The sequence below is a fragment of the Dermacentor silvarum genome, chromosome 4, assembly GCF_013339745.2.
Source record: "Dermacentor silvarum isolate Dsil-2018 chromosome 4, BIME_Dsil_1.4, whole genome shotgun sequence".
Classification (NCBI taxonomy): domain Eukaryota; kingdom Metazoa; phylum Arthropoda; class Arachnida; order Ixodida; family Ixodidae; genus Dermacentor; species Dermacentor silvarum.
In genome coordinates, this window is record NC_051157.2 from 52,287,242 (window position 1) to 52,315,199 (window position 27,958).

Sequence of the window (27,958 nt, forward strand, 5' to 3'; positions counted from 1 at the left end):
CGTGTCGTATGCGTCACATGATCGTCGAGCTCCGGTATGGGGGAACGCAGGGAAGGAATTTCGCTTGCGGTGGCTAGACAGGGCAAGTGGTGAGAGTGTCCTTGTTAGCGGTGACGCTCGCCTCCTGTAATCATGGGTTCTTGGCACTGAAATATTTTTATCTCTGCATTGATGAACCAATTCGAAAAAATTTGGAGGACGCTTAAGCTACGCCTTCAAGAGTGGAACACAATAGCATTCAAAGATCCTTGACTGTTTCTCACACTACCCGGCAACTGCAACTTATGTAACCATAATGTTCACCGGGAAATGCTGGCGGTGAACACTATGCATGAAGGCGCGCTTTCTGGTAGAAACATGGCGTCTTTCGTGGGCCAGCCTTCTTTTATTGTTTGCACCTTTAATATTTCAGCCTGAGAAGATTTAGCATAAAAGGCATGTGCTGTCGGTGTTTTGTTTCATGACAATTGTTGCGGGCTGTCACTCTCAATATTCCGAGGAATAACTTTGTAAAGAATGCAAGACAAAGTGTGAGCAACTTTAGTGGTAAAATATATTTGGAGGGCCCGCGTGGTTGGGGATGATTTTCTCGGCTCCGGACGGCAATGCCGATGCCGACGCCGGATTTTCTGCGACACGGGGCCCTTAGTGCTATCGCGTTAAAATGCTTTCGGTAGGACGCTTCCAGGAGGGCATGTAACAACTTTCAGCGTATAACCAAAATTTGCTATGTGGCATGGTGAGGGGCCTTTAAGGGAATTTATCTGCAAGTGACTCAGTTCATCAAAAAATATACACATTTATACAGTATGTTAAATATATAGTTGCATTAGCACATAAGCTTTGAAAATAATGTGCTGTCACTAATGCGTGACAGGTACACACAGAGTAATACTATACGTAAAATAAAAAGCAAGGTGTGAAACATGTTAGCTTGGTTTTTCGCTCTAGATATTTTCCTCAGCGAGTGGTTAATTGTACTTTGAATTGTACTCATGCAGTTGTGCCAACTTGTGTATGGAAGATGGCAGTATGGCATGCTGAGACAGTCATAAATGTACCCTTGAAATAAACGAGATTCCCAATACCATAAAAAGTTGTCAGGTTGTCCACATAGTACTGTCGCACCTTGGCAAACTCCAGGCTTATTTGTGCCAACAGTGCAAATGAGCATGTAATTTTTCTTATGGCTTCCCTATTTCGAAAGCATCTGTGAACAGCTGTGCATAGTGGTTATAGGTGGCAAAGTAATGGAGGTTTATCTTTTATGCCCTTCATATGAAGTGTAATCAGAGGACATACATTGGCGTCAGTTATGGCTCGTGTGTGAGTTAATTGGATTTTGACCGTGGTGGGAATGACCAACAGCACAAAAAGATGAGAGGGAAAACTTGAACAAGAATATGACACCCTGAGCTGCTGTGTGTGTGTTGCATTTTTTGTTTGTATAATTTACCCTTCATCTATTAACACCGTTAGTCATTCGCCGGGATTGTTGTCATCTGTTCTGATCATGGCTACCAGTACGTAGGCATTAGTTATACATTAGGACATTAGCCATTAGTTAGACAGTACATAGGCATTAGTGATATGCTCTACTGGGGGCTTTTGGACAGACTGTGCATGGCTTTGAGAAGTGCTTTTCTTGCCTGCATGCTACATGCTTCCTCTTCTGTCAGGCGAAAAACTCGATCTACAAGGGAAAGCAAGACTCTCCTTTTGGATGAATGGTTGGTAGCATAAGTTGGTGGCTGTGCTATCGCTATGTCAGGAGATGCATGCTCGTGTGTGTAGTTTGTATGCAGGCATTGCATTCTCTACTTTCTAGCATGTATGCTTGCCTGCCTGATGTGATGTTGTTCGCAGTTAATTTGGAAGGTCCCTGAAGCACCTTCTTGAAAGGTGCATTTACTTGTGTGTACTCTCTCAGCCAGGTAAAATCCTGTGAGCCAAGTGTTGTTGTACATTCGAGAGCGATAAGACACAAGGCACTACAAAGCTCAGCAGCCTGGTGAAGTTGTAATACTACTTGGGACGTCAAAGACCTCAAGACATCGCACAATGATTTGTTTTACAGTGAATGTGAAGTATTTGTTTTGGGAATGTTAAAAAGAAAACATTTCTAGAATTTTAACATAACAGGAGCTCACATGCTTTTAGTAGTGCACTGTAGGATTGCCTGGCTTCTGTTGCCACGTTAGCATGTGTTCTGCGACACATTTGTGTGGAACAACATAGTTCAAGTGTGCTTCAGGGGCCCTCTGAATGTTCAGTGTGGGGAAGGAAGCTGCACTTGCAATCACGTGCAAGAGAAACATATTAGTTGGTAGTGCTGTACATCTTCATAAGTAGAGGTCTACATGTAATTTATATACAGGGTGTTTCAGCAAACACTTTCAAAAATTCTTAGAGGTTGCCTCTGGCAGATAGCACAATTCTAGTTCATGAGCTGGTCTACTCGAAGAGGTGGACATTACCTGCACAAGAAATTCAAATGCATAATTGAATAATTAACAGAAATTCACTAATTAAGTTAACTAATTACCTTATGGCCCGCCTATATTGCAATTTACAAATTGTAGCCTTGGAGTTCGCAAGACGGATCCACTTGGAACGAATTCTCGGGATGACACCAGTTTCTAGACATTAATTCCCGAACTTTGCAGAGAAATGCATTGGCGTTCCAGTTAGGTTCTTAACAAAACGTCGCTTTATCTATTGAAGCACAAAATTAACTGGAACACCAATGCATTTCTCTGTAAAGTTCGGGAATTAATATCTCGAAACTGTTGTCATCCTGAGAATTAATTCTAAGTGGATCTGCCTTGCGAACTCCGCGGCTACAATTTGTAAATTGCAATATGGGCCATCAGGTAATTAGTTGAAATCTTAATTAATGAATTTTTTTAATTAGTCGATTAGGAATTTCAATTTTTTGTGCAAGTAATGTCCGCCTCTTCGAGTAGACCACCTCATTAACTAGAATTGGGCTATCTGCCACAGGCGGCAACCTTAAATAAATTTTGAAAGTGTTCGCTGAAACACCCTGTATGTAGTGTTGGGACATGACTGCACTCTTCTGCTGGGCTAGTCCTCAACAGTTAGAAGATGTTGCTTTATTGCTGCTGGAGGGCATTGCTTGTCAGTTCAATTTCTTATTACATTTTCTTGTTTCATCACTGGCATGTAAATGTGCAGAATTTCACAAGACTATAGATTTTGCAACAGTGCCATGCGTGTTGAATTAGCAATATTAGGCTAATGATGTTTTGTTCAAGGTTAAACACATTTTTTTAATGCTGATATTGCTTTTATAGTTTTGCTGTGACCAGAAGGTATGGTGTTCTATTTAAAATTTTTGAAGTAAGCTGAGCAGTCATCAGTGACAAATTTCTGCAGGACTGTGTTGAAGGCCATAGAGAGTTACTACAGCACACAGACTGTGAACTTAAAGCAAAGGGTAACATCGTTATTTTTTATGAGTTGTAATTCCAAACAGTTGTGACAATTCAAGCACTAGAAATGATTGTGAGCTGTTTGTGTAGCAACTCGCTGCTTATTCAATGTAGGAGTGACTCGACTCGTTAAAATTTTATTAGTTTCTTGTAAATGTTCTATTTGCTGAATGCAGCTTTTTGGTTCTTTTTGATTGACACTTTGAGCATATGGTTATGCGATGTTGTATGCATTGAAGCTAATGGAAGTTTTTCTAATTCAAATGTCACCTATGGAATGCTGCATCCATTGTCTTGGATTGCTGTTGCTGCATCCTGAAACAAAACACCACTAGTCAGCTTGTATATTTTCATTTTGCACTCCTGTCATGTGCTGTGGCATATGAGATTATTAAAGGTTTAATTTAAATTTGTTTTTAAGTCAACATCCCTTTCATTTTAAGTTTGTTGCATGCTGGAAATGTTTTAACACATGTAACATGTTTCCCTAGACAAAAATTTTTTTTCTGTAGTGCAGTTAATTTTGCTCAATGCTTAGTTTTTCTGATGAGTATTTTACATGCCACTGCAGTAAAACCACTGATGTGGCAGTCATGGCATTGGCAGCCTAGCATTTACATTAATACTGGCAGCTCTGGAGGGCATTGGTAGAGCCTTGGTAACCTGCTAAAAAACTATCTTTTGTAATTTGCAGAAAAAAATTCAAAAGATATTATGATTTGGACTTGTTGATAAAGCATATTTTGATTTGGAAATTATGATTTGGATGAGCAGAGGACGGTCCACTGTGTGTACAGTTGTAATACTACTTGGAATGTTATTGTTATTCAGTTCTCAAAAGCATTTGCTGGGTAAGCACAGTGATTGTCATCTTTGTATGTAGAAGACATAACTGTAACCTCTTATTTACCACTTAAGCTCATGATCAAGAGCACTCTCCACTGGTGTTCTGAAAACAAGCTGGAATGTAGTTGAGTTATTGTGCAATATTAGGAATTTCAAGCAAGATGGTATTACCATTTCTGGTGCCTCTGATTTGATTTGATTTTGCTTTTTCATGTACTCAACAACTGTGCTTTGGCAGTGCTTTTAATGCTTTCTTGTGTTGTGCATCAAAGCTTGGGAGACGGCGTCACCTTCCCACAAAAGATTGTGGATGAGGACACAGATGGACTCTTGAACCAAAGACAGAGATGGGCTGAAACTGATGAAGAAGCGGGCCATTCCGATGGTTAGTATCATGGTACCTTTGCTTACTTTTTCCTATTTATTTGCTTGTGCATAGGAACTTTAGCAATGCAACTGTCCCAATTAAGTTTAATTCTTTGTTTCATGCATGCTTAACTATCTCAGCATCGTAAGAGGAGTTTGGGTTACAAAGGCACAATTTAAATATGAAGCATTGTGTGCACAAGCTCTGCAGCACAAATGAAAAAAATGTTTAAAGTAGAGACGCATGGGTTTCGAGAAAAGTGCGAATGAAAAGTTGCAGTTTCAGTAATGCAGAGTGAAATGCTAACCTGTGCAGGAACCATAACTAAATGTTAAGCCTTCGTCATACTGTGCGATTCATCTTACGACTTGTATGGTACAGCTTTGTATTTTGTATTTGATTTCATTGCAGCCTTAACAGGCACTAAATGCAGACATCATACAGTTGACTTTTGTTACTTGGACATGGGATGAATCGCTTTTAATTATGTTTTAACTTGACCATGTTCAAACGTGCCAAAAGCTGACGACAGTTCTTGCTTTTTAGGTAATTTAAGCCCATCTTACAGTCCTGCAGAAGTTTAATTAATGGAATTTGAGTGTATCAATTTAGACCTGTAGACTAATTAAAATCACAAACATGAAAACGATAGAGCAAGATAGTTGCAAGAAATGTGAAGTGATTGAGCACAAAAGTAAGGTCATGCATGTATACATTGTTTGCACTTCACAGTAGATGCAGTGGAAAAATTATAAATTGCCTAGTTCAAAAGAGGTACCTCAAAAGGAAAACACTTTTGACTTAGAATTGTCCTGTTAGTTTCATTATCAGTCTCATTTACTCTGAGGCTGAAAAATTTAGTTCTGATAAATGAAAAAGCCTTAATTCAAGTTAAATACAGAAACCAACCATCTTTATATTTCTGGTTACAAAAATTCTGCTGTAGTTAATATATGCATGTATACTGTCTCATTTTAGTGACGGTGAAGAACCAAACACTACCAAAAGTGTGAGTGAAGAATCTAACTCTATATTGGGCAAACTTCTGCCCAGAAAGGCAAGGAACACTTGAATTACAGCTGTAGAATGGCAGGCACAGTGATGTGCATTTGTATTGCATAATGCCATGATAATTAGCATAATCTGTTTGCCTACGCTTATCTTATGATATTTAGTGCTAGTGGGAGCCGAGGTGCTGTTTTTACAAACATTTCAAAGCTGTGCTTGGACAAAATCTTGCTGTGCAAGTGAGCTACTTGTATGACGATAGCATCACAGAGTCCCTCAGTTATTTAGAGCATTAATATTGTATAGCTTACTTAGGCCAACCTCTTTATAATAAAGTCTCATCAGGCACAACAATATATGTTCGTTTCGATATTCATTACAGTTGAACCTCAATATAATGAACATGGATATAATGAATTATAGGATATAATGAAGCAAATATAAAATTTGGTCGGTCATGCAGTTTTTTTTCAGTGGAGTATTTTGCTGCTGTAATGAAATCGAAAATGCGGGATCTGACATGGTATTGGTTATAGCGAAGGAAATTTTTGTTTACATGTGCCTCAACTTATATAATTCTGGTAGCAAAAATGTTAAATACAGTCGCTGACTGACTTTTCAGATGCCCGATTTTTTGGGCACGATTTTTAGGACTCGCCTGTTGCACCGCCACGTACACCTAGCCCCCATATATATAAAGGCAATAGCTGAAATTTTGGGCATAAGGCATGCGTGTGATGCTGCATTTATAGCGGCTGTGAATAAAATTGCTGCCGTGTTGACTGCCACGAAACAGTAGTTTTGGTTGCCGGCTCCCGACGAAGCGGTGCTAGTTAGGCTTAGTGGCCTAAGCAGTGTGGCTGGTAGAGACAAGCTGTTGCGGGGGGCCAATATGGTCGCACTCATAGACCTTATTAGCGATCGAGTGTGAGATCGGACAGCACGGGCTAGACTGACGGCCGTAGTAGTGGAGTCGGCAGAGCACGGATCCATATGCGGTCCCCTCCTGGTCCAGAAAGCCTGTCAGCGGCGTGCGCATTTTGGCCAATGGCTTGGATGAATGCAGTCGACAAGCAGATGTGCTGATACCGTGTGATAACACTGATCGCACAGTTGCATATTCACAGCGGTGCAAAGTGCACGGATGTAATTTATTGTTTTTCTTGTGCCTCGTATCGCCACGGCAAGATGTCAACGGGCCATCAAAATCTGCAGAAAACCCTTTGCTAGCCCGTTGGAGGCAACCCGATAGCATTTTTTTCACATAGGACCTAATTGCTATTTGTTGCTGATATCTGAATGTATGGACTATGCTTATAATGAATATCGGATATAACAAAACTATTTTCCTGCCCAATGTGATTTCGTGATTGCAAGGTTTGACTGTATACGCATACATGCTATATCAGCGAGGAAAAAAAAATTTCATTTTAAATTAACTTCATTTTACACTTGACTTCTGTTAATTTGACCCTGACGGGACTGACAAAATTGGTTGAATTATCTGGTGGGTTGAAATAAATAAGAAGCAGAAGAAAAAAAAAAAACACCAAGGCACAGTGCTTATTGATTTGTTAGCATTTGCCCCTCTTCTAAAAATCTCCCCAAAACGAATCCCTGCCCACTTTTTATGGGTTCAGAGCAGAGAACCACTGTAAAAAAGACAGAGTTCCTGAACAACATAGAAATCGAACGTGCACCTGACTTTTTAGGATGCTACCAATTCTGGCAATAAAAGAAAAGACGAAACCAGTTAACTATATTTTCACAGAATATAAATTTATTTACTTAGTGTCCAATGCTAGCCCTCTCAGGCAGCACTTTATCGCTGTCTATGAAGAGTCGCAGCATGTCGTCCTCGATACGGTCCCTAACACGTTTGGTAACAATCACAAATGGGATGATGGCCAAAGCCTAAACTAACCACTTCACTACTTTGTCCTGCGATGCATATAATTCTATGGAACGATATTAAAACATGACGTATGACGTAACTTGTTGCCGCTAGCTTAACATGTAAAATAACTTATCGTTTGAATGTGCTTCTGTAATCAGACGAAAAGCAGCGCATCTTCGTCGTCATGCAATGCGGGAACTCGTTTTGTTGCCATACATGGTCGCCATCTTGTGACGGCAATGGCGATGACACTGGCTAGGCTAGCTCTGACTGTAGGCTGTTCAGAATGCCGCGAGGGGGATTTTGACTTTGTGTAGGATTGCATCGCCCTAGCAATATCTGGATAAATTTTCGTGAAAAAAAAGGCACGTGTTGGAATTGGGTAAATACTGTAATAATTCATTGTGACATACCGTTCTCGCTTTAAAATCTTTCTGGGGCAGGCCAAAAATACTTGTTTTCGACAGGAGGTGTTTGTTCGACACATTTACTGTTCTCTAAGCACTGCCAAGATGGACGCTGCCGCTATTGGAGTCACCACTGTTGGGGTCGGGCGCGTGCATGATGACCAGCCAAGTTTGAGTTATCTGGCTAAGGATAGTTTCAGGATCAAAATAACGTAAGTTTGGCCCCATGGAAGTGTATGGGTGCCGGCCGGGACTTTCATTCGGGATCGAAATAATCTCAAAATTAATCAGTCAACTAGCGAAAGTCCACAGTCTCTGATAATTCACTATCTGTGTTCGTTATACTAAAGTTTGACTGTATCTACTGGAGGATGAGCACATTGCATCTTCTTCACTGTAAAAAACTAGAGTAGAAAAATTTTGCTTGATTAATATTAGTTGAGATACCTAATGATAAGGCTGTGCTTTTTCACTGTTGAGCTTCTGCATTTACTGTTGAGCCGCTGCATAGCACGAAACAAAGCCTAATTGTTTCACACTATGTCTACGTTGGAGCATCTGAATCATCATAGCTTCAGTTAATCAAAGCTAACATATTGGTTTACAGGTACACAACAAGTAGCGCTAGGTACAATCTTTATGAATTGGACCATTTTATTGTCAGGCATTTGTTCACGTGAAGCTACATTTTTTCCAGTGATCTGCGGCTCTACATGGTTGCCTTTTGCATGCTAGCAATAGGCAGCCATATAGTTGCACAAAAGCAAAGATCTGTCAGTCGAGGCAGTGCTAAAAGGTTGTGCTAGTAACACCAGCACGCTAAACCTCCCCTGCATGTGTATATAAGTGAGTCAATATGATGCAGCAAAATTATGGTATTTTCTGCCTCTTTGTTTTACAAACAAAGCAGTTCATGTTACCTAATTTTGTTGATATGCTGTAGCACTAGTAGCACTTTTGTATTATTTTTAAAAAGAAATGACAAGTGTTGTTGCAGGAGCTGTATCTATAACCTTTGTCTTCCTTTTTATTGAAGAACCTTGTTGAATTGGGATTTTGGCATCTGCTGTACTGTGTGTAGCACAGCTCTTACTGCTGAAACATTTGTTGTGTGACTAATGCTCAAGCTCAAGCAGACTGTGCTGAAGGCACCTAGTAGCAGCACAGTGCTGCATTGCTGACTTTGGTGACTTTGCTAGACACAGTACAGTTTTGTCTTCACACAGCCTTCCTGATACACTATAGAATTAAATGGTACAGATCCTCAGTCGACATGTGCTGTTCACTTGTTGCAGATTATTTTGATAGCACTGGTTTGGAGATGTTTCACAGTGGTGGAAGTTGATCAATTGCTGTTGCTCGCATGACTTTGAGCAGTGATGGTGGCTCTGACTGGCACTGTCCCTGTCTCTTGTAGCCTCTGGGAATAGCATGAATGCAGAGGTCACAGCACTGCTTGAATGAGCTGCTACCAACTCTGTGTGTGTACCTTTGCGTGCGGTAACGCTGCGCCTCGTGATGTACGTCTCCCACGCTCTTTTCATTCTTACTCTCTCTCTCTCTTTTGTGTTGCATGTGCAGTACTAACTGGCTCCTCTCATTTCTTAGTTCACTTCTGCTTTGCACCACTGACTCACTTTTGTGCACATGTGCTTGTAGCTAAGATAGTGCGGATTTGGGTGAGTTGTAATTCCAGATCCGTGGCAGACACTCACTGCACTACCGAAAAATGCAGGAACTAAAAAACAGCGAGACGCAGTGCAGTCTTCTAACTTATCTTTAATTTGGAAATGCACACATGTGTACAAATTCTTGGGATTGTCTTGGTGAAACCAGCAGCCAAATAAATTAATGCATGCACTGACACATGCTGATAATAGCGTAGGCTGACTATTCATTCCTCAGAGGGGCTCTGCAACACTTTCTGAACATAGTAAATAAACCAGCTTATTTGCTAGAAAATACTTTCATGAACATCTGAGCCTAATATTGTTCCTGTACTGGCAGCAGGAAGCCTATGGTTTCATTCAAAGGACTGTTCACTTTTTCTTTGAACTTCCAAAAGGTCCCTATTACTTCTCATGTATATTCTTATGCATCTTTAGCACGATGGTGATTGGCTGCTTTTGTTTGACGTCACAACTAAGCAGTGCTTTCTGCAGGAGCAAAAGTGGAGAAGTCTCTTAACTGATCGAGTTGCGGTGTCATCTGGTGGCAAACAACACTACTGTGCCAGTACCATGGCACACGCCCTTTAACACCTGACACATTCCATGCTATTCATAAAAGGTGTTGCGTAGGCCCCATAGCTCGATCATCCTCTTGACCTGGATAGATGCGTCACTTTTTGCGTTATAGGTGGACCAGACCCATGCTCACTAATGCATCTACCTGACTAGGTTTTCAAAATGTTGGAACCATTTTCTGTTTCATGATGTCTGTCAAGGACAGCTGTGAATATATTAAATAATGTCGCATGACTTTGTTTAGGCTGCAGAGGTATTCTGTGGGAGTCTGCTACTATTAATCTTTACGCATGTGGTTCAAATGTTCATACTACTGGTAGTGCAGCAGGCTCAACGTTGAGTTTCGTGTTGGCGTCTTGTTCATTACTGGCAATTAAAGGGGCCCTGAACCACCTTTCTTTGAAGCCTCAAAAGCGCCTTAGTGATTGTGGTGTCTCCCAGGAATCTATATAATTTTAAAAAACAACCTAGTGTACTCGGAGCGTAGATACCAGGAGCGCAGTGTTTACCTTTCCCATTCCCCATCAACGTCTTCCGTTCAAAAGAAGCGAGATGATGCCTCAGCTATGCCATTCCATCACCTGGCTTCAATGTAGTGTTTCTTCTTTCAGCGGGAATTGACGAGCACTGTTGGCAACACATAATTCCGATAGCTGTTACTATAGTAACGTTGGTCTTATCACTTCACTGTGTGACAATGTACTGGATAGCTGCGCAGGGCTGTTTTTTCTTATACCCAGTAGCATGAGTAGCACTATTCCTTTCACAGTTACCTTAGCTGCAGTCACACAATTTCTGAGGCTCGTCTTTATGCTTGCTCTTGCATCGGCCATGTGCACATTAATGGATTCCGTGCTCCAGACTCGTGTTGAAAGAATTCCCAATGTAACGAGCTCCGACCATGATGCCGACGTGCCTCGAAGGTGTACAACTCGGGAAGCAAACAACCTGTTCCAGTCAGATGTGGGAACTCAGGCTGGCTCGCGTCGCCAGTCTGAGCGTTAACCACAGAGATCAATCGGAGCACGCGAATGTCTGAGCGTCTGTCTGTAGGCTTGTCGTGGCACCACGCGGTGGCCATGGTATCTACGCTAGCAGCAGACACAGCAATGTGCAACTGTAGTGCGTAGAGCACTACGTTTGCACGACCATGGCCACTGGATAAAAAGGCAGCATGGCAGGGCTTGAGTGTAAGCGAGTGCCTGCTCGCGCTTGTGTGCTACAGTCTGGCCATGCTACGAGGTGTGGACCGGCTTTGTCTTGCATGGATAGTAGCCAAATCTAGATTGCACATTTTGAAGCGCTATCATTAGTGCAATACAAAGCGATGTCTGGCAAGGTACGCTGTCTGCCAAGGTGTCTAGCAAAAAGCAACCGGTTGTAAGCACGTGCTGATGTGCATCCCTTGTAGGTGCTTACCGCCATTCCTCGTGCAGCGTGGCAGGCATAGCGTACGTGTGGTCTGGGCTTCAGTTTCGCATCGTTCGGCTCTAGTTGAGTGTTCAAAACTAATCGGAATTAGTGAGACCCAATGACTACGACACCGATAAGAATTGCGGCCAAAGTTTAATTCCTTTGTAGGCGGGTGCAGCCAAGCGTGAGCAGACGGCTTCTTCTGGAAGTGCATAATTCTTTTTGAAACTCAAAACAGAGATTTTCGCTTGCTTCAGCCTGTTTAGTTATCTGCTTCAATTAATATAAACAGTAACAGAAGGAAGAAGTGCACTGATCCTAAGATCCTGCTTGCTTCATGTCAAACATCGGCCAATGGCAACACTCTATGGCAACCTGTCCCTTGACCTCAAGGGGCAGCTGCCAGCAGCCCTGCAATGAGTAGGAGAAGGCCTCTGTTTGAAAAGAGGGTGTTTGAATTAAAGGTAACTTCGTGCTCCGCTTGTGATCTCCATGCCTTGCTCACGACTGCGAAATTTGGCTGAGTTGTTCACAGCAGCGTATGCTATTCGGCTTTTTCAGCAAGCCTTGAGGGGTGGTTCAGGGCCCTTGCGGTGGTGCTGGAAATTTCATTATGCTAATCATTATTTTTGTTATTCTCTCTCTCATTTAAAATTTTGGTTAGTGTATACTCTATTTATAAACAAGCAACTTCCACTCAAGCATCTTGAAATGTTTCATCACATTATTCCATAATTTCACTTGAAGCACAGCATGCACTGCAGAGTTGCCTGGTAACACTGACATCAAAAAAGCTCCCTGGAAGTTCTTTTTCACCAGAAGTGGCTCTAATGATGTGTCCTTTGCTAAAGTATTTGCTTTCTTTCTTTTTTAATCAAACACTTAAAACTATCATCTTAATGACGTGTACACACTACTTTTCATCAATCTTTTCAACCTGGGCGCTCCTCGCAGACGTTTACACTTCATGATGAGTCCTTCACAAAATCTTCAACTTAGACAATATCTGAAATCTTGTGTTCAATTGAACTAAATTTGGCTCTCAGTGGCACTGTCAGTGGTACACAGCAATAGAGGAGCTCATTTAATAGTGCTTTTGTTCTTGAATGTACATCTGTGTGTCTCGTAATGTTAAAGACTGAAGAGTTTGCTGTATGAGTAGATTTGATTAAGTACTGTGTGTCTGTGTCTTCCCAAAAAAAGGGTGCTTATAAGGTCACTTCATTCTTTACTTACCATGACAAGTTTATGAGTTGCAAATGAAATAGCAGTTAACACCATCCCAATGTTCAGTTAAAAATCAGTATGTTGGTACCTGCTTAGGCGCTGTCAAAGTAGTGGAAGTAGCTCTCGTAAAAAAGTGACGCGCATTTGAGTGGAAATTTTAAAGGCGGCCATTGGTAAACTTAAGCTGAACTAAAATGCAGAACGTGCATCAAGTAGAATGCATTTGCTACCCGTCTCCACTTTTCTGCACTTAAATATTGTTAGTAGCAGCAGCCAGCACAGGGGAGCTACATGCATAAGGGGACAAAAAGCAAATAGGTTTACTGCTGCGCCCTCTGCTGAATATGTGTGGTCATATTGTGCCAAAAACACCAATCGGCCAACTTGTGTGCTGAGCAGAAGGGCTGATGTTTCTTATCTCGCTCTGGCACCATTGGGACAAAGCTCTGTGCTGGTTTTTGTGCATCCTTCGATGGAATTCAGAAAGCTATCGGCAAAGCTGCTGTATATCTTAATAATACAGCCTGTTGCAAGAAATTAAAGGCCGTTCAGCCGTTTCTGGCTACAGACGACTGGCTTTACTTTTTTGCAATAGGCTGTACATATACATGTATATCCTCAAAAGCGCTAACTTTTGTGCCTCCTTGAATGAAATGGCAAGTGCTATCTAGCAATCATAGAGGCACAATGCTCGCATGCCCTTCCATTAATGCACTCATCCACACACACTTTGCCTGTCCTTTTTTTTCTGTGTGGCAAAAATTGGAAAGTTCTTAACACAGGTGTGGCATTTGATGCAGATGTTAGAGAGACAGGTGCTTTTACATGTCTAATATGCTGTCCAGCGTGCCATATCATTTAAGCGCATGCAGGTGTCTTGCTTTGTCAGCTTTGGAGGAATGAATAAGACTTCTTTAATTTTTCATGGAGTGTGCATCACAAAGTGGAGAAAGGTTTGTTAGTGCGACCTTGCCTTGGAAACCAGCACTGAGCTGTTTTGGCTGTCCTTGATATGATGGAGTAGCAAACACCATTTGAACATTCAGTGCTTGTCCTGTTTGCTTCTTCTGCTTGTGCCTAAGCCTTCCCAGAGCGCTTTTTTAAAGGGACACTAAAGAGTAACATTATATCAGTTTAGACTGATAAAGTATTCATTAAAAACTATTATTTTATTAATTTTGAACAAATAGGATGATTATTAGAGGACGAAATGAAAGCCTAAGTTCCGTTTTCTGGATTTTGCCCCGAAACCCCGCGCCGCTATGTTAGGAATGCCCCCGATTTCAAAGCATATTTTCATCTTTGGGCCGTTTTGGTGCAGTGAAAGTTTTTGAAACTTGCTCCTTTAGAACACAATATATCTTGTAGTCCAATAATTGGACTGTGCCTGAGGTGACATCCATGACATCACAGCCGGCTGGTGTGGGAACTACAAGGTGCTTGCGCCACCTGCCTTTCTTTAATGCCCATTTTCTGGCTTACCAAGTCTTTTTCTCACAGTTAAAATGGCTCTTTTCGATGTTGTAGTAGGGCAATTTACTAATACGGTTTGAACAATTTCTCTCTTTAGTGTATCTTTAAGTTGCCAACTCTGCCAGCATGATGCCCTACATTCGGGCTCTTATAGCGAACATAATCACTATCTGCAGTTACAGCATGAGCTTTTGCTTGAAATTATGACTTCTAAATCAAGGCTGTCCTTGAGGTAACCTGATGTCTATTGTTTTGTGTCACGGCTGCATCATATTTGAATTAGTAGATATAGAGTTATGCTCGGCTGCTGACTGTTCTAAACTGAAGGCTTTAATTGTGCGGCACCACACAAAACTGCCTACTTTGTTGATGTAGTCAATCCACTTATCTGATGCACACTTCAGTTGAACTGTATGAGTAATGCTTAGTTTAACAAGGAGTAGGGCTCTCTCTTCTATTTTTACTTATTATTCGCATGCTGGCAAAAATGGCCTTTAAATAGAATAAAGCCTTGGCATTCTAACATTCCCTGGCAGCTGCATTTTGACGAGTCTTAAGTGTACTAAAAAAAAAAGAGTGTACACAAAACTGTCTGTTACCAGATTGCAGTGAATTCGAGACATGTTTTTGAGCAGTCAGTTTTGACAGTACTCATTTACTTAGTGTAACATTCATCGCAGTGCCTCACTGCTATGACACGTATCCTTGGTCATTATGTTGACACTACTGCCAATCCCGGCAATGCTGTTAATCCACCTGCCAGCTTTTAAAAATTTTTTGTCCTGTACGCTTCAACTGATTTAGCTATTGGCACACATGTTCAGTATGAACCAATAGCTAAATCAGTGCGTATATGTATCACTTGTGACATTCAGTTGTGACAATCAGTTAAAGCATATGTGAATGTCATGGTCACAAAGGATGGCCTCTATTTCTCCATGATCATGTGCACCACCATATTACCACTGCACAGTTCAGTTAAATCATCTGGTTATTTCGCTTTCAGAGGGAATGCCAGCACCAGTGTCCAGAGCTGAAAAGATGCACATTGCAGATGGCGATCATCCGGTCTAAGCCAACTGGCATTTCCAAATCAAGCAACGGCCCTGGGTGGCGCACAACTCTCAACCTTGCTGCAGGAACAATGCAAGACTAATTACGTTGCTGCCTCCTGACCCCTTGCGTTCCTGCCTCTGTAGATTCACATTGTAGCATGAAAGAGGCTCACTGCCACCATTAATGGCGTCATTGCATGCCAACCCTGTCCAGGGGAACGGAGGTCGCACGCTTTGGCCGCAATTGGAGAGCTGGGACGCTCTTTAATTATTCCCATCCAATAAAAACATAGCATCCTTCGCAAATAACAGTGACTGCTAGTCTCACTGTGTTGAGAGGCCAGCAGTTGAACTCGGTATGCTTTGTTTTAAAATGCATAGTGTTAATATGTGCGTTGTGTATTGAATGATATTGTTGCAGGACTGTAATGTTATTGCAGCCAAGGTGATGGAGGCCACACTGTTGCACTGTGTGCTTGTGTAACCTCAGGCATGTCATTGTGATTTTTATTTATTGCCTTACAATAAAAAATAAAATTCAGTAATAAAATTTACCTTTGGCATGTCATTGTGATTTTTTTTAATTTATTGCCTTATAATAATAAAAAAAAAAACATAGACCTGATTTGCTTTACTGAAGTACCGCTGAAAAACCTTTGGTTGTATCACTTTATATTTTGTTCTTGGCATGCACTTTCTACATACTTTATAGAATGCCACTTCTTTTCTTGGTCACTTCAACTGCAGAAGTAAATGAAAGGCCTTCATAGGTATTGTGTGCAGGTCGATCAGATGCATGTGCTTTCAGTAGCACTCTAATGGGAGAGTAGCTGTTCTGAAGAACATTTGTTTGGTGCTGCCAGAAGCATGAACAGCTTTCTGTTGCAGTAGTGCACAGGTCATATGGTTGGTCATGTTTTTCACTGTAATCTTAAATGCACTTAAAACACAGAAGCCACTAAAGGCAAGCATAAAATCCAAGCTATAGTGATAGGTTGTGGTCCTGCTTTTTTATCTTTTTTTAGTGTTTATCACAGAGTAAACCTGAATTGAATACAGCACATTGTCCAAGATGAGGGATTCTTTCTGATAAAAGATCAGGATTGTGCTCTTGTTTGCCAACTCTTGTCGAGCTTTGTTAACCCCTTTTCAGTCGGAGGGCAACACAGTGAGGGTGCCACACTCTCGCAAGTAGCACTAGCGGAGTGATGTGACGCAGTAGTTTCAATGAACTCCTCTACAGGAAAATTGGTCAAACTGCATTTTATTTGATATTCAAATGCAGTACAATTACCTTTCTCTCCTCAGTGGTTGGTCACTATTGGCCAATTATTGAAGACATATCAGGAGCTGGTTTGCTCTGTTTCAGTGGTGGCGCCAGCCTCGTCATACGTTTGTCTCGCTTGCAAAAGCACTGTTCATTATTATAAGTAATGAATCGGACACATTGGAGCACTAAAATATCACTTTAGCTTGACCTAATGCCTTTAATATCACTTTGCAGAGTGCTTGCATAGTTGGTACATGTACAATGAATGTCTAAAGAAATGTATTAAGTATGGGAGACTGGCACCAATATTTTTCCTTACCTTGAAAACCCATGTTGTTTTGCTTGAAGTTTAGTTCATGTGCAATGGTCACCTGTGGCAGAAAAACTGCCAGTTATGTTGTGTTTGAGATTTTGTAGTATTCATGTGTTTTGAAGCTTATACTCACATTTGGTTAGTTTTCAAAACCAGTTCCTCAGTTTTTTTTTCACCATTTTTGTTTTTCATGAGTAAGATTATGTATACGTAACAGTAATTGAGTCTTTTAAATGGGTATCTTGTAAAAGCAAAATTATAATTGCTGCAATCTCTCCTTGTGAAATTGAGACAAGAAGCCATGTCCCACCATGTGCAATGAGCTAGACTCTTGCAATGTTTTCATTATTTTTTTTTTATAACTTCCAGCTGAAGAGTTCACATCCCCAACAAAAGTGTTGCACCTTCTGGTACTGCAATTTTGCTGGTTGGCATAAATATGTGGGTGCCAATCCTACAAACATAAATGCATTTGTAATTTGGTCTAGTGATCATTCTTTAAAGTGAATGTACTTAACTCCCGACTTGTAAATAAGTAGCAGCAACACATGCCTCGAAGGGTGCTCTTTAAAGAAACAACTTTCCTCAAACTGTTGCAGCTATGGGCACAACCTTGATGTATGTATGCAGCAAGTTGTAAATATGGTACAGTTGCACCCTCTTCTGTGTCAAGAAGTGAAATATGCACTTGTTATGCAAGGAGTTGTTACACTGGTAGTTGTTTGGTGTTACATAAAATGCAGGGTTGCTTATAATGTGCTCTCATATACATTTCTTGCCTGCATTGGGTTTGACCTGGTCTGGTATGTGGTGTTTGTGGGTTCATGTTTGTCCAGACTGCAATACTATGAATGCACCACAGTATTATTTTTTAGGTGTATTGGTTTATATTTTCACATTGTAAACAAACGATTATGGTTACACTCAGTATTGTGTGTTATCTGTAGGTTTAACCAGTAATTTAACAACTTTTTTTTTCTTTTTTTCTACTCGCCAAACTTCTATAGGAAAGCTTGCTATGCTGCTCAACATAGCCGCGACAAGGAATGGTGTTTTTTAGAGGGCACTTTGCCATTGGCCAGGGGAGGCAACTAACTTGAATGCATACTCTGTCTAGCTGTGTAACCTTTCCTACTGCAGGAAGTGGTGCAGTTAAGTGAGCACCACTAAGCGCACTATTCTTTAAACCAAGAACTGCTAGAAGCAAACTAAATGCAGATTCCAGCCCAATTACTATAAACAGTGACCATATATATGCATGCCATGGCTTGCCTTCTAACAGCAAAACATTTTCTAACACTGTATCAATACAATAACTAAATTAATAAAACATTTACATTTAGTTCATTTCTAGCAGTTCTTGATTTAAATTATTATGCGCTTAGTGGTATTCATTCGAATGCACCACTTATTATGCAGTATACTGCAACACTACAGTAGGAAAGGCTACTGTATAATATAAGCATGCAAGTTTGCCTCCCTTTCCGACAGCTAAGTGTCCTCTGTACAACATTGCACCCTGTCAAGGCGACTTTGGGTGGCACAGCAAGCTTTCCAATAGAAGTTTTGTGACTAAAAAAAAAAGGTTATCGAAGGGCTCTAGCGTAATACCGGTGTCACACGACTACTTTTGATCACGATCAAGCCCGATCCAGATTGAAATTCAGGACTGTGATTCGTTCCCTCACACAGCTTGCGCAAAGGAGCCAAGCATGACTGAGAAATTCGATCTGGATCTGGCTTGATCGTGATCAAAAGTGAGCCCTGTGACACCTGTATAACTTTATAAAATTTTGGCACTTCTAAAATTTGAAAATTGCACTGGCGCATACCCTCTGTGAAGGATATTTTGTGTGTAAGAGAGGTTAAGATGTAATCACTTTTTATTTTGGATAAAAACCAAGGGCTGTGTTATTGTGCACTTTTTTGTTAAGAGCAATACTGGTACAACCGTAGGAACAGCAAAACAGCATTCACTCTTGAATATAGTTGTTAACAGTCGTTTAACTGACAGTGCAAACAGATCAAATGGCAATCAGTGGTCACTATGCTCTTGTGAACATTACCTCCCTTGGCATCAGCAGTCATAATGATCTGAACGAGAAGACGGCATTTCTCCCGTTCTGTACTGAATTGACAAACCGAATGCTGTGGATTGTTGCCGCGCAGTTGACGTTTTGAATGTTACAAAGTAATCGGCGTACCTGCACAGCAGCTGTATGAACAAAGTACCCTTGGGCTCCTCGAAACGACAATAAACCGTAGTTTGGACTATCTGTCGATGTGTGGTGTTTAGTGAAGTCCCAAAACGCAGTGTACAAAACGTCATCGAGCCGAAACCGCACGTCCAAGATTCAGATGTCTTTACACCTGCACTTGACGTCCTTCATTACGCAGGTAAGCCTCTTGGTCATTTCCTTCGCACGTGCACTGGTTTTCGAGTGGTCGTTTTCCACTGCCGTGGCTTGCTCGTTCAGCAGCGACACGTCAATTCCTAGAAGGTTGGCGACGAAGTCGCCGAGGAGGCAGCTGGAGTCCTCGGTGTACTTGAAGTGCTGCTCGGACCTGGCGATGATGCTGTCTATTTCCGCTTCTTTGACAGAAAATACGCGCTGTAGTTTTTCAAGGACGTGTTGGGTTGAAGACATTTCGAAAGCTCGCGCGGGAGGACCAGAACACACGTTGAACAGCAGAAATTTTCAAATGTTTCGTGATTGCGATGACGATACAACTTATGCTGTAAACGCTAGTTTGAATGCAGTTTGAATGCATGCAATGTGATTGAAGGTCGATGTGCAGAAATTACAATGCGCTGTAATTATAGCTATAACAGATGAGATTAGCCAGCTATGGATAAGCATTTATTGAATCATTTGACTGGATTAAAGCATTGGTTAGATTACTCCGCAGTAGGTCGCTGAGGTCGATGTGCAAGAAATGGCGGCCGTGTTTAGATGTGCGGCGCAGTTAGCTTAAAATAAGTGTAACAAAATTAGCGCTGCATAAGCATCAAACGTGAGAAAGTCGCTTGTGTCGCTGCATTGCGTCGCATAAAGGCCAGAACATGAATCCATCTGGAGCTGGAGGTTTTCCTTTCGGCTCGCAGCAGACTACACAGGCGTCTCCTTTCACGTTTGGACAGAGGCAAGTTCTCTCATTTGCTCACAAGCGAAGTATTAGTCGTGTTTGCGCGCGTTCACTGCTGCTTAGCAAGCAATCAGTCTTATTAAGTGCTTACGCTGTCTTGCGTTTTAAACAATCTGTACGTTATCTACGCGATGTCATCACGCTAACTTGATGTGGGCAGTCTCAAATGTTAGTTTCGGCACGACACTGTTCTATTTGTTTTCTCTCTCCGTGTATCGCGTCTTGAACGTTAGTGACTCGCATTGTAGTCGAGTGAGCAACAGAAACATGAAAGCGAAAAAAACGTAGGGAAGCGGTGGAAGCTTCCGAGGACGAATGAGAAATGACAGATGAAATCAGTATTCGTGACATGCTGTACCAAAACTGTCGGATGGAATGCAGGCAAGAGGCGGAAGTTGGTGTTTCACCATCCTGCCACAAAAGAGTAGTATTGGATAGTGAACCCTATTGCCAACACTCGCTTTTTGGTTACACAAAAATGGCTTTATACATTGCAGAAGGATGATCCAAATATTTCACACGCACACCGTGGATCCAACGTGTTTTGGGCCCTGAGAAATAAAAAGAGATCATTTAATTGTCTCATTAATGTCACTGTGAACTTACGAGACAGATTTGGAGTGGCTAATAGGCTCAAGAGCTACAGTAGTGTGCTGTAGTTGATGGCGTGATAGCGGAATTTTTTTATATGTCGAATGGGATTCAATAAAAGCATGGTTGTGGTCTGTTGTCACCTGTGCAGTGCTCAGTCACCTGCTGGAGGAATTCAGCCAACATTTGGCAGCCCGACTGCGCCATCTGGTACAGGTAATTCATCTGTCATGTTTAGTTCTGTTTGCTTTGCTGCTTGAAGTGAATCTTACAAGTGAAAAAATTTTGTTGTTGTTATATTCTCATTTGCTTTCATTATCAGGTGTCCAACAATTCTCATTTGGATCTCCAACAGCTGCAGTAGCCCCCACAGGTAACTACAGCATAGTGTGCATTACACATATTGCATGTTTTAGCGCATTGATGCCCAGCGTGCATGTAATGAGAGCCAGATAAAGGCCACAGTGTTTGATTTTTTTTTTTTTCTTTTTCCCTTGGTGATGTGAACTTTGTGGTCACCAAAGGGCAGGCTCAGGTTTGAACTTTAAAATGGGAGGTGTTGCAATCAGAACATTATGCCTGCGAGCCTGTGCCTTAAAGTCCTTAGTGCCTTGTACTGGTGCCACACGGCCACTTTCAGTCGCGATCGAGCCCGATCCAGATCGTAATTTTTTTTTTTAAGTCTGTGACGCTTTCTACAGAATGAGTGCTTCTTATAGTGTTACAACTACAACTTATGGAAGTAAGGTAAGGTCAACTTGTATATTATTTGTGGACCTTTGTAATTACAGTATGTGACATGTTATGTTTTGGTCCCGACTGCAAGTGGTGCTCTGTGGCCACTGGTTGCAGAAACATGTCTCTCTGCTCGTTTGGTGGTAAATAGGTTCAGGGTCGGTATAATGTAATACTATTCCAATCTGTTTTTTTTTTTTTTTTTTTTTTTTTTCCCCGAAATCGGCCATAAGCCCTTTGTTATAGGTCAAAACAGTTCCAGCTCTGCCCTTATGGGCGGCCGTCACGGCCATATGGGCAGACCTGGAGCCGTTTTGACCTATCACCGAGGGCTAATGGCCGATTTATAATAATAACAGATTGGAATAGTTTTATGTTATACCAGCCCAGATCTGTGACACCTTCCGTGCAATAAATACGTGAGATAATGAGACATAATGTTACATCAAATTGTATGCCTCATGGCTATAAATTACTTCCATTTGGGACGCCTTATTTTTTGTTCGCAAATGCGACCAGTGAGGGGAGTCCTATTAGCCTTCATATCCTTGCCAGATATGTATGAAACAGAGTATATGTTGAATAAGATATAGTTCCATATTCTGCATCAATCACTTTCATAGATACTATTGCATTTCGGGACCTAACATCCAACACAACAAGGTCCATCCAATGAATGCGAAGTGAAAGTGATGTTCCCGAAACTGAGAATATTGACCTCCTCAATGCGAGCTGAAAATGAATGATTCCACATGTTTAAATCATATTCTGCTCTATAACTGCTATGAAACAGTGAAATGAAACCTGATTTTGTATTGCTCTTTGAGGGAATTTTTCATGAGATACTTATTCTACTTTTAGTTTTAAACAAATTTAACCTCTTATGATCGTAATATGCTTCCATGAAGAAAAACAAATAGGGTTGTGCTTGCAAATGCTTGTTTGTGTAGCAGGAACATCTATAAGCATTTTCATACCACTTGCTGCCTCTGTGAAATTTGTGACTATCACATATTCTGGAAGCTTCCTAAAACGGTTTGTATTGGAAAGGTGAACCTTAGAATTGAAATGCTAGGTTGGACACAGCTGTGCAGTTTCTTAGGAGCATTCAGCTCCACCAGAGAAACTCCCTCTGTAGAGCTTTGTTTTTCAAACAAAAGTCAATGATGTGTTGAATATGTTGTTGCTCTAAGACAACACATGATCTCGGCATCCAGCTTGCCCTTGGCTAAATGTACAGGTCAGCTTTAAGGTCTTGCTGTTAGTATGTCTCAAAATGGTGACAGCCGGTTAGAAGAAAATGCTCCACAGACCCTTAAACTTTCGGGCTTCCTTTTACATCATTTTGAAAGCTTATCTGGGAATTAGACCTTTATCATCACCAGAATGTTGTGCTTTTGTTGATTTTATAGTAGGAAGCAGTGCATCTGCTAATTGTATTTTCATTGACATAATAGGTTTAGACATATTTCATAATAGGTTTAGACATATTTTCTGTTTCATCTTGCCAAGCATGTATTGGTGTCGTGGTGCGATAAGTTAAGTGAATATCTCTTTATTTTTATTATTTTCATTGAAGGGATGAGCCAGTCTTACTCCTTTGGCAACCCAGCGACACAGGCAGGTAAGAACATGATTACCCTGTCCCGTCCTGTCTTAGCATTATCACGTCTCTCTAATGTGGACACCACTTCTCTTGTTCAGCTCCAACACAACCACAGCCATTTTCGTTCGGGGGATCTGCTCAGGCGCCGGCAGCAACCGGTGAGTTTGTTTTGTTTCAGAGAGTCTAATAAAAATAGTTGTTCCTCGTATCAGAATTCATTGATTCATTCTTTCTTTTTTTCTTTTTCTAAGTGCCTATGAACAGCGCAGAGGCATTAGTCATGGTTCACCAAACAATATTTAATGTAATAAACTAAAAGTACAACTTCTTACAAAAACTCAAATAAGGCATACAATATTAGGTCAAGTACAAACACGTGGGTAAAAAATATGTATATCAATATCTAAAACATTCTGCTGAGTTAAGAAAGTGGGCAAGAAATATTGATATCAATAACCTGCTGAATTAGGACAGTCTGCTGAGTTATATAAAACGCGTGAGGTTGCGTTAGTCGTGGACATTAAAAAAAAAAAGCACTAGGGATTTGCAAGCCCGGTCGTGGCACGCAAAATGCAAGCTCTGATGTCAAGTTCTTGGATGAGACCTGGTCAGCTGTTTTGACTTTGCGTTTATGCATGCTATACAGCTCACTTGTTGATTCAAGCTTCTCTGCACAACGTCAATAAACCAAAGTTGAATAAAATGTGACTATAAGAAAGTATGACTTAATCAAACTTCAGTGGCACTTCCCTCTACTGGCAATGCAGGTTGAAGAACTATGTGTGTTTCTTATTTTATACACAAGCAGCACATTTACACAATGGACATTTTTGTGCTTTGTGCATACAGGGTGTTTTAGCTAAGTCGGGCCAAACTTTAAAAAAAATCTACATGGGAGTTGCTTCTTCTTCTTTCTGGGGTTTTACGTGCCAAAACCAGTTCTGATTATGAGGCATGTTGTAGTGGAGGGCTCCGGATTAATTTTGACCACCTGGGGTTCTTTAACGTGCACTACAACGCAAGCACATGGGCGTTTTTGCATTTCGCCTCCATCGAAATGCGGCTGCCAGGGCCGGGATTCGATCCCGCGACCTCGTGCTCGGCAGCGCAACGCCTTAGCTGACTGAGCCACCCTGGCGGGTATGTGAGTTACGAGAACGCAACCAACTTAGTATTGTTAGCTGCCTTCTTGAGCAACTTACAGTATTTTTTACTGTAAGTTTAGGTAATTAAGTAACGATAATCAATTATGCAACTTCTTAAATACTAACTTAGCACGAAATTTTTAATGTAGAAGTAGAGCCTGTTGAGAACTGTCCAAATAAAGGTTTTCCTTGATAATAGCTGCTGTGGTTTTAATTTTTCTGCGCTGTATATTAAGCACACAAGATTTGAAAAAGCACCATGTGAAAATGCGCTTATGTGCAGCTACATTGGTGCCCTCAAGCATGCCACAAAATTATCGATGCTGCACGCAGACCAAACGCACAAACAGGCTTTGAGCAGCTGAGATGGATCTAATGCAGTGGTCTTGGCTTCCACTATTGCAGAGATATCTTGTTGGTTGAAGTGATGGGATATGCGATAAATAACGCATGACTATTCTTGAAGCTGTGCCAGTGTTCTTGTTGCTGACATAGTAAAGGGCGAGGAGGTGTTGTGAGAACATGAAGTATCGGAGATGATGGGTGTGGCCATTGCCTATCAATTTTTTCTTGCAGCCTATTCATGCCTTTTATCTGCATGCTGCATCAATTCGATACTTTGTTGGTAGAATGTTTGGGGGCGCTAATGTCACTTCACATAAGCATGTAGTCGCATAGTATTGTTTCAAATATCGGCCGCTTTCTTTGCAGCCCAGAAAAATTAAAACGACAGCAGCTACCAGCACGGAAACAAATTATTTGGATATTTCTCAATAGGCTCTACAACTTCTACATTGAAGATTTTGTTTAAGTCAAGGCTTTAAAGGTTGGCTAATTAATTATAGTTAATAAAGTAAAAAATACTTTTAGTTGATCAAGAGGAGAGGGAACAATACAAAATTGGTTGCATTCTCGTAACTCGCATGTATATTTTTTAAGGTTTGGCCCAACTTAGTTGAAACACCCTGTATATTCCTTAGGAGGAAAAAAGGTTCTTTGAGAGTAAGTGCATATTTACACTTCCTTCTCTAGAGACTACTAATTGGTTTCTCACTGGTGAAAGCATTGTAAAACAAGTTTGTTACTAAGCATTTGCCATGTGTTCTAAAATAGTTGTACATTGTACTGCCTTGTTGACACAAGTTAATTCAAATATGCCATCATCATAATCACAGATGATCTTCTGTGTGAGCTGTAGCATTATTTTACAATCCTCTATGAATGTCTTATTCAACTAGCTTTTGGCCTTAAAGGCCACATTGCATTGGCACTAATTTTCCCATGATGCAGAAACTTTACTGAAAGCTTTGTTTAAACTGAGCTGTTTCAATGTGATGAAAACACAGTGGGTGATTTTTAAAATTTATTTATCTGCACTATATAACTTTTGTGCCGATACTAGAAGCAGTCACTTGGCTGCTTTGTGGGTCACCTTGCATGTTGCTGCACTTTACTGCCCTCTGGTAACATTATGATATCGAAATAACCATAACAATATATTGAAATATTGCCGCATTGCTCACAATCATAAAAACCCACTACTGACTGCTCTGTTATATACTTAGCAAAAAATAAAATATACTGGTTAGCTGTCATTGTTGAAACAAATGAATGATTTCAGGGAGGGCTCAGGTCCGGGGTCAAGGTTACAAATAAGAGTGAATTAATGGCATGCTTGACAGGCTGTATTGTACACATGTTTACACTATTTTTCTAATGTGATGTATTTAATTTTTTCCTGCCAAAAGCTGCCTCCCAGCCTTTCTCTTTTGGAGCACCATCAGCCACTACTACGGCACCAGTGGGTAGGTTACATTTGTAATACTGTATATTTCCTGCGAACTTTGGGTGCAGAAGCCTTTGTCAGGTGCATAAAGCGTCTTTTGTTTCTGTTCCTTTTCTTGTGTATGTATGTAAGAAAGATACTACAAATACTATGCTGTATGCTTGGTTTCTGCCTTCTGTGTTCGTTTGTGTGTCTGAGTGTGTGTATGTGTGCCCATTTCTGTATCCTTGTGTTGTTAAGTGACATTAAATCGCTTAATTAGTAAATTGTTTCTTTGTGTACTGCTGGACTGTTCCAATTTGCCTTTTTGGCATCTTGTAATATTGTATTAGATCTGCTTCTGTCCTGTGAACCTCCACAGTTTGAAATGTGCTTTGCCAAAAGGCTTGAAACAGATTTTTTGGCAATATGCAAATTGTTGCTTTTATTTGCAGGTGTTGCCCACCCTTTCAGCATGGCAAGTGCTACAGTGAGGCCACAGACAGGTAAACAGGCAATTAATGAAGCACACCAGCTTTGTAGTCCTTCTCCTTAGGCTTCTTTAGAATATGTTGTATTGTTGGACTTTGAAGTAGCACTTAAAAAAAAAAAAAAGTGCTATAAAATACAGTCTCAAGGCAGAAACGTGATCTTTTACAATGCTTGCTTGTTGCATTGACTTACTTCACTTGGCATGTACTGAGATGTTTTAAAGAATGATAAAAAGGGGAGGATTTTATGTCAAAGCACATGCTAATCATTTAGCTTTTGCATCGAATCTTCAGTGAATGACGGACTAGTTCACACAGGAAGATATTCGTGAAGTTTGCCTGACACCTTCCACACTGTAGCAAGCATGTGCATGCACGCAGACTCACACTCATTCACTTACTCACGCACACTGTCTCTCTCTCGAACCTCGTTGACATGATCTTGTCTCATATGATTTTCTCGTGCTAATGTTGGCGATCAAGAACGCAAAAAATGACACGTGATTTTGCTGGTTAGTACGTTCCTGGAAAACACAATCTTTAAACACCAACATTCAGTATACCGCCAAATGGCAAATGTATGACACATTTTCTGGCTGCTAGATCCCATGTAAACAAGAAACGGAGCAAGGCACGTGCAAAGAGAACAATAGATGCCTGCGAAGGCAGCTTCCCCACACTACTTGCCTGCCCGTGTCACGTGAAAATGCTGTCACACACTCGGTTTCCCATTCCTCTACCAGCAAATCTCCTCGCAGGTCGTAGCGCATTGCCATTCACTGCTGTCGCCGCCAACCTGTTGCGATAAGCATGTTCACCCATCTGTTATACAGCACATGTGGTACAGTGCCATTGGAAGTGTACTGCACGCTTGTTAATAGGTGATAACCTAAACTCACCACCATTCCCTGCTGCAGGCAGCACGAAGGGAGCATCATCTTTTGCTCTGGCGGCATTGTGGCATCGTATTCCATTCTTGCCAATCAGTTCGATTTCATTTCAGTTTTCCATCTCCGTCTTAAAATGCCAATGTGCATCTTGGGTCGCTCGCGCCCAATGAGCTCGACGCATGTCGCTGTCTTGTGTCGCAACAATTCTGGCTGAATGGGCAATTAGAAAATTCCCGCTGAAATTCCGCCTGAAGAAACTGCTGACCCAGGCCAAATTGGAGGAGCATGAATGTAAGCTTGCCGAAGCCAACGCAAGTCTCGGTACCCACCAGATTGGCACGTGTCGGTGTGTGGTACTGCAATGATTCACGTAACGCTTCATATTACATAGATGTCTTCTACAGTTGGGTCTTGAAGTTTTTAGTGACTTCGGATTGTGCATTTTCCCGGTTGGTAAGGTTTTCTTCCATTTTTTTACAAAACGTATGAACACAGTTGTACTGCATATGGACACACACACTCAATGCAGACAGTATGTTTGGCATAGTGATCAGCCATCACAACTTCTTTGGTCGTAATTCAGTGTGTTGTGTATTTTGGCCAGCGAGGAA

At 41.1% G+C, this 27,958-nt stretch overlaps 2 protein-coding genes across 12 annotated transcripts in view; both read left to right on the forward strand.

Annotated features, from left to right (window-relative positions):
- LOC119450032 (palmitoyltransferase ZDHHC15B-like) overlaps positions 1-19,253 on the forward strand; it is a 34,741-nt gene extending 15,488 nt beyond the window's left edge. For 2 of the 10 annotated variants that reach the window (XM_037713383.2, XM_049665599.1), the window contains 3 exons: positions 4,574-4,686; positions 5,647-5,677; positions 15,346-19,253. In XM_037713383.2, the coding sequence (XP_037569311.1) occupies positions 4,574-4,686; positions 5,647-5,677; positions 15,346-15,376 (175 nt within the window). In that variant the 3' untranslated portion in view covers positions 15,377-19,253. Of the gene's footprint in view, positions 1-1,679; positions 1,731-4,573; positions 4,687-5,646; positions 5,726-9,397; positions 9,501-15,345 lie in introns of all 10 variants that reach the window. The other 8 variants (XM_037713384.2, XM_037713382.2, XR_007466370.1 and 5 more) reach the window with 7 other exon arrangements.
- A 627-nt stretch (positions 19,254-19,880) lies between these two features.
- The window catches only part of LOC119450030 (nuclear pore complex protein Nup58-like), a 48,803-nt gene continuing 40,725 nt past the window's right edge, over positions 19,881-27,958 (forward strand). Inside the window, exons 1-7 of one of the 2 annotated variants that reach the window (XM_049665597.1) lie at positions 19,881-20,121; positions 20,867-20,931; positions 21,038-21,088; positions 23,030-23,074; positions 23,155-23,214; positions 25,950-26,006; positions 26,422-26,472. In XM_049665597.1, coding sequence (XP_049521554.1) covers positions 20,042-20,121; positions 20,867-20,931; positions 21,038-21,088; positions 23,030-23,074; positions 23,155-23,214; positions 25,950-26,006; positions 26,422-26,472 — 409 coding nt within the window. In that variant the 5' untranslated portion in view covers positions 19,881-20,041. The remainder of the gene's footprint in view (positions 20,122-20,866; positions 20,932-21,037; positions 21,089-23,029; positions 23,075-23,154; positions 23,215-25,949; positions 26,007-26,421; positions 26,473-27,958) is intronic. The other variant, XM_037713376.2, reaches the window with a different exon arrangement.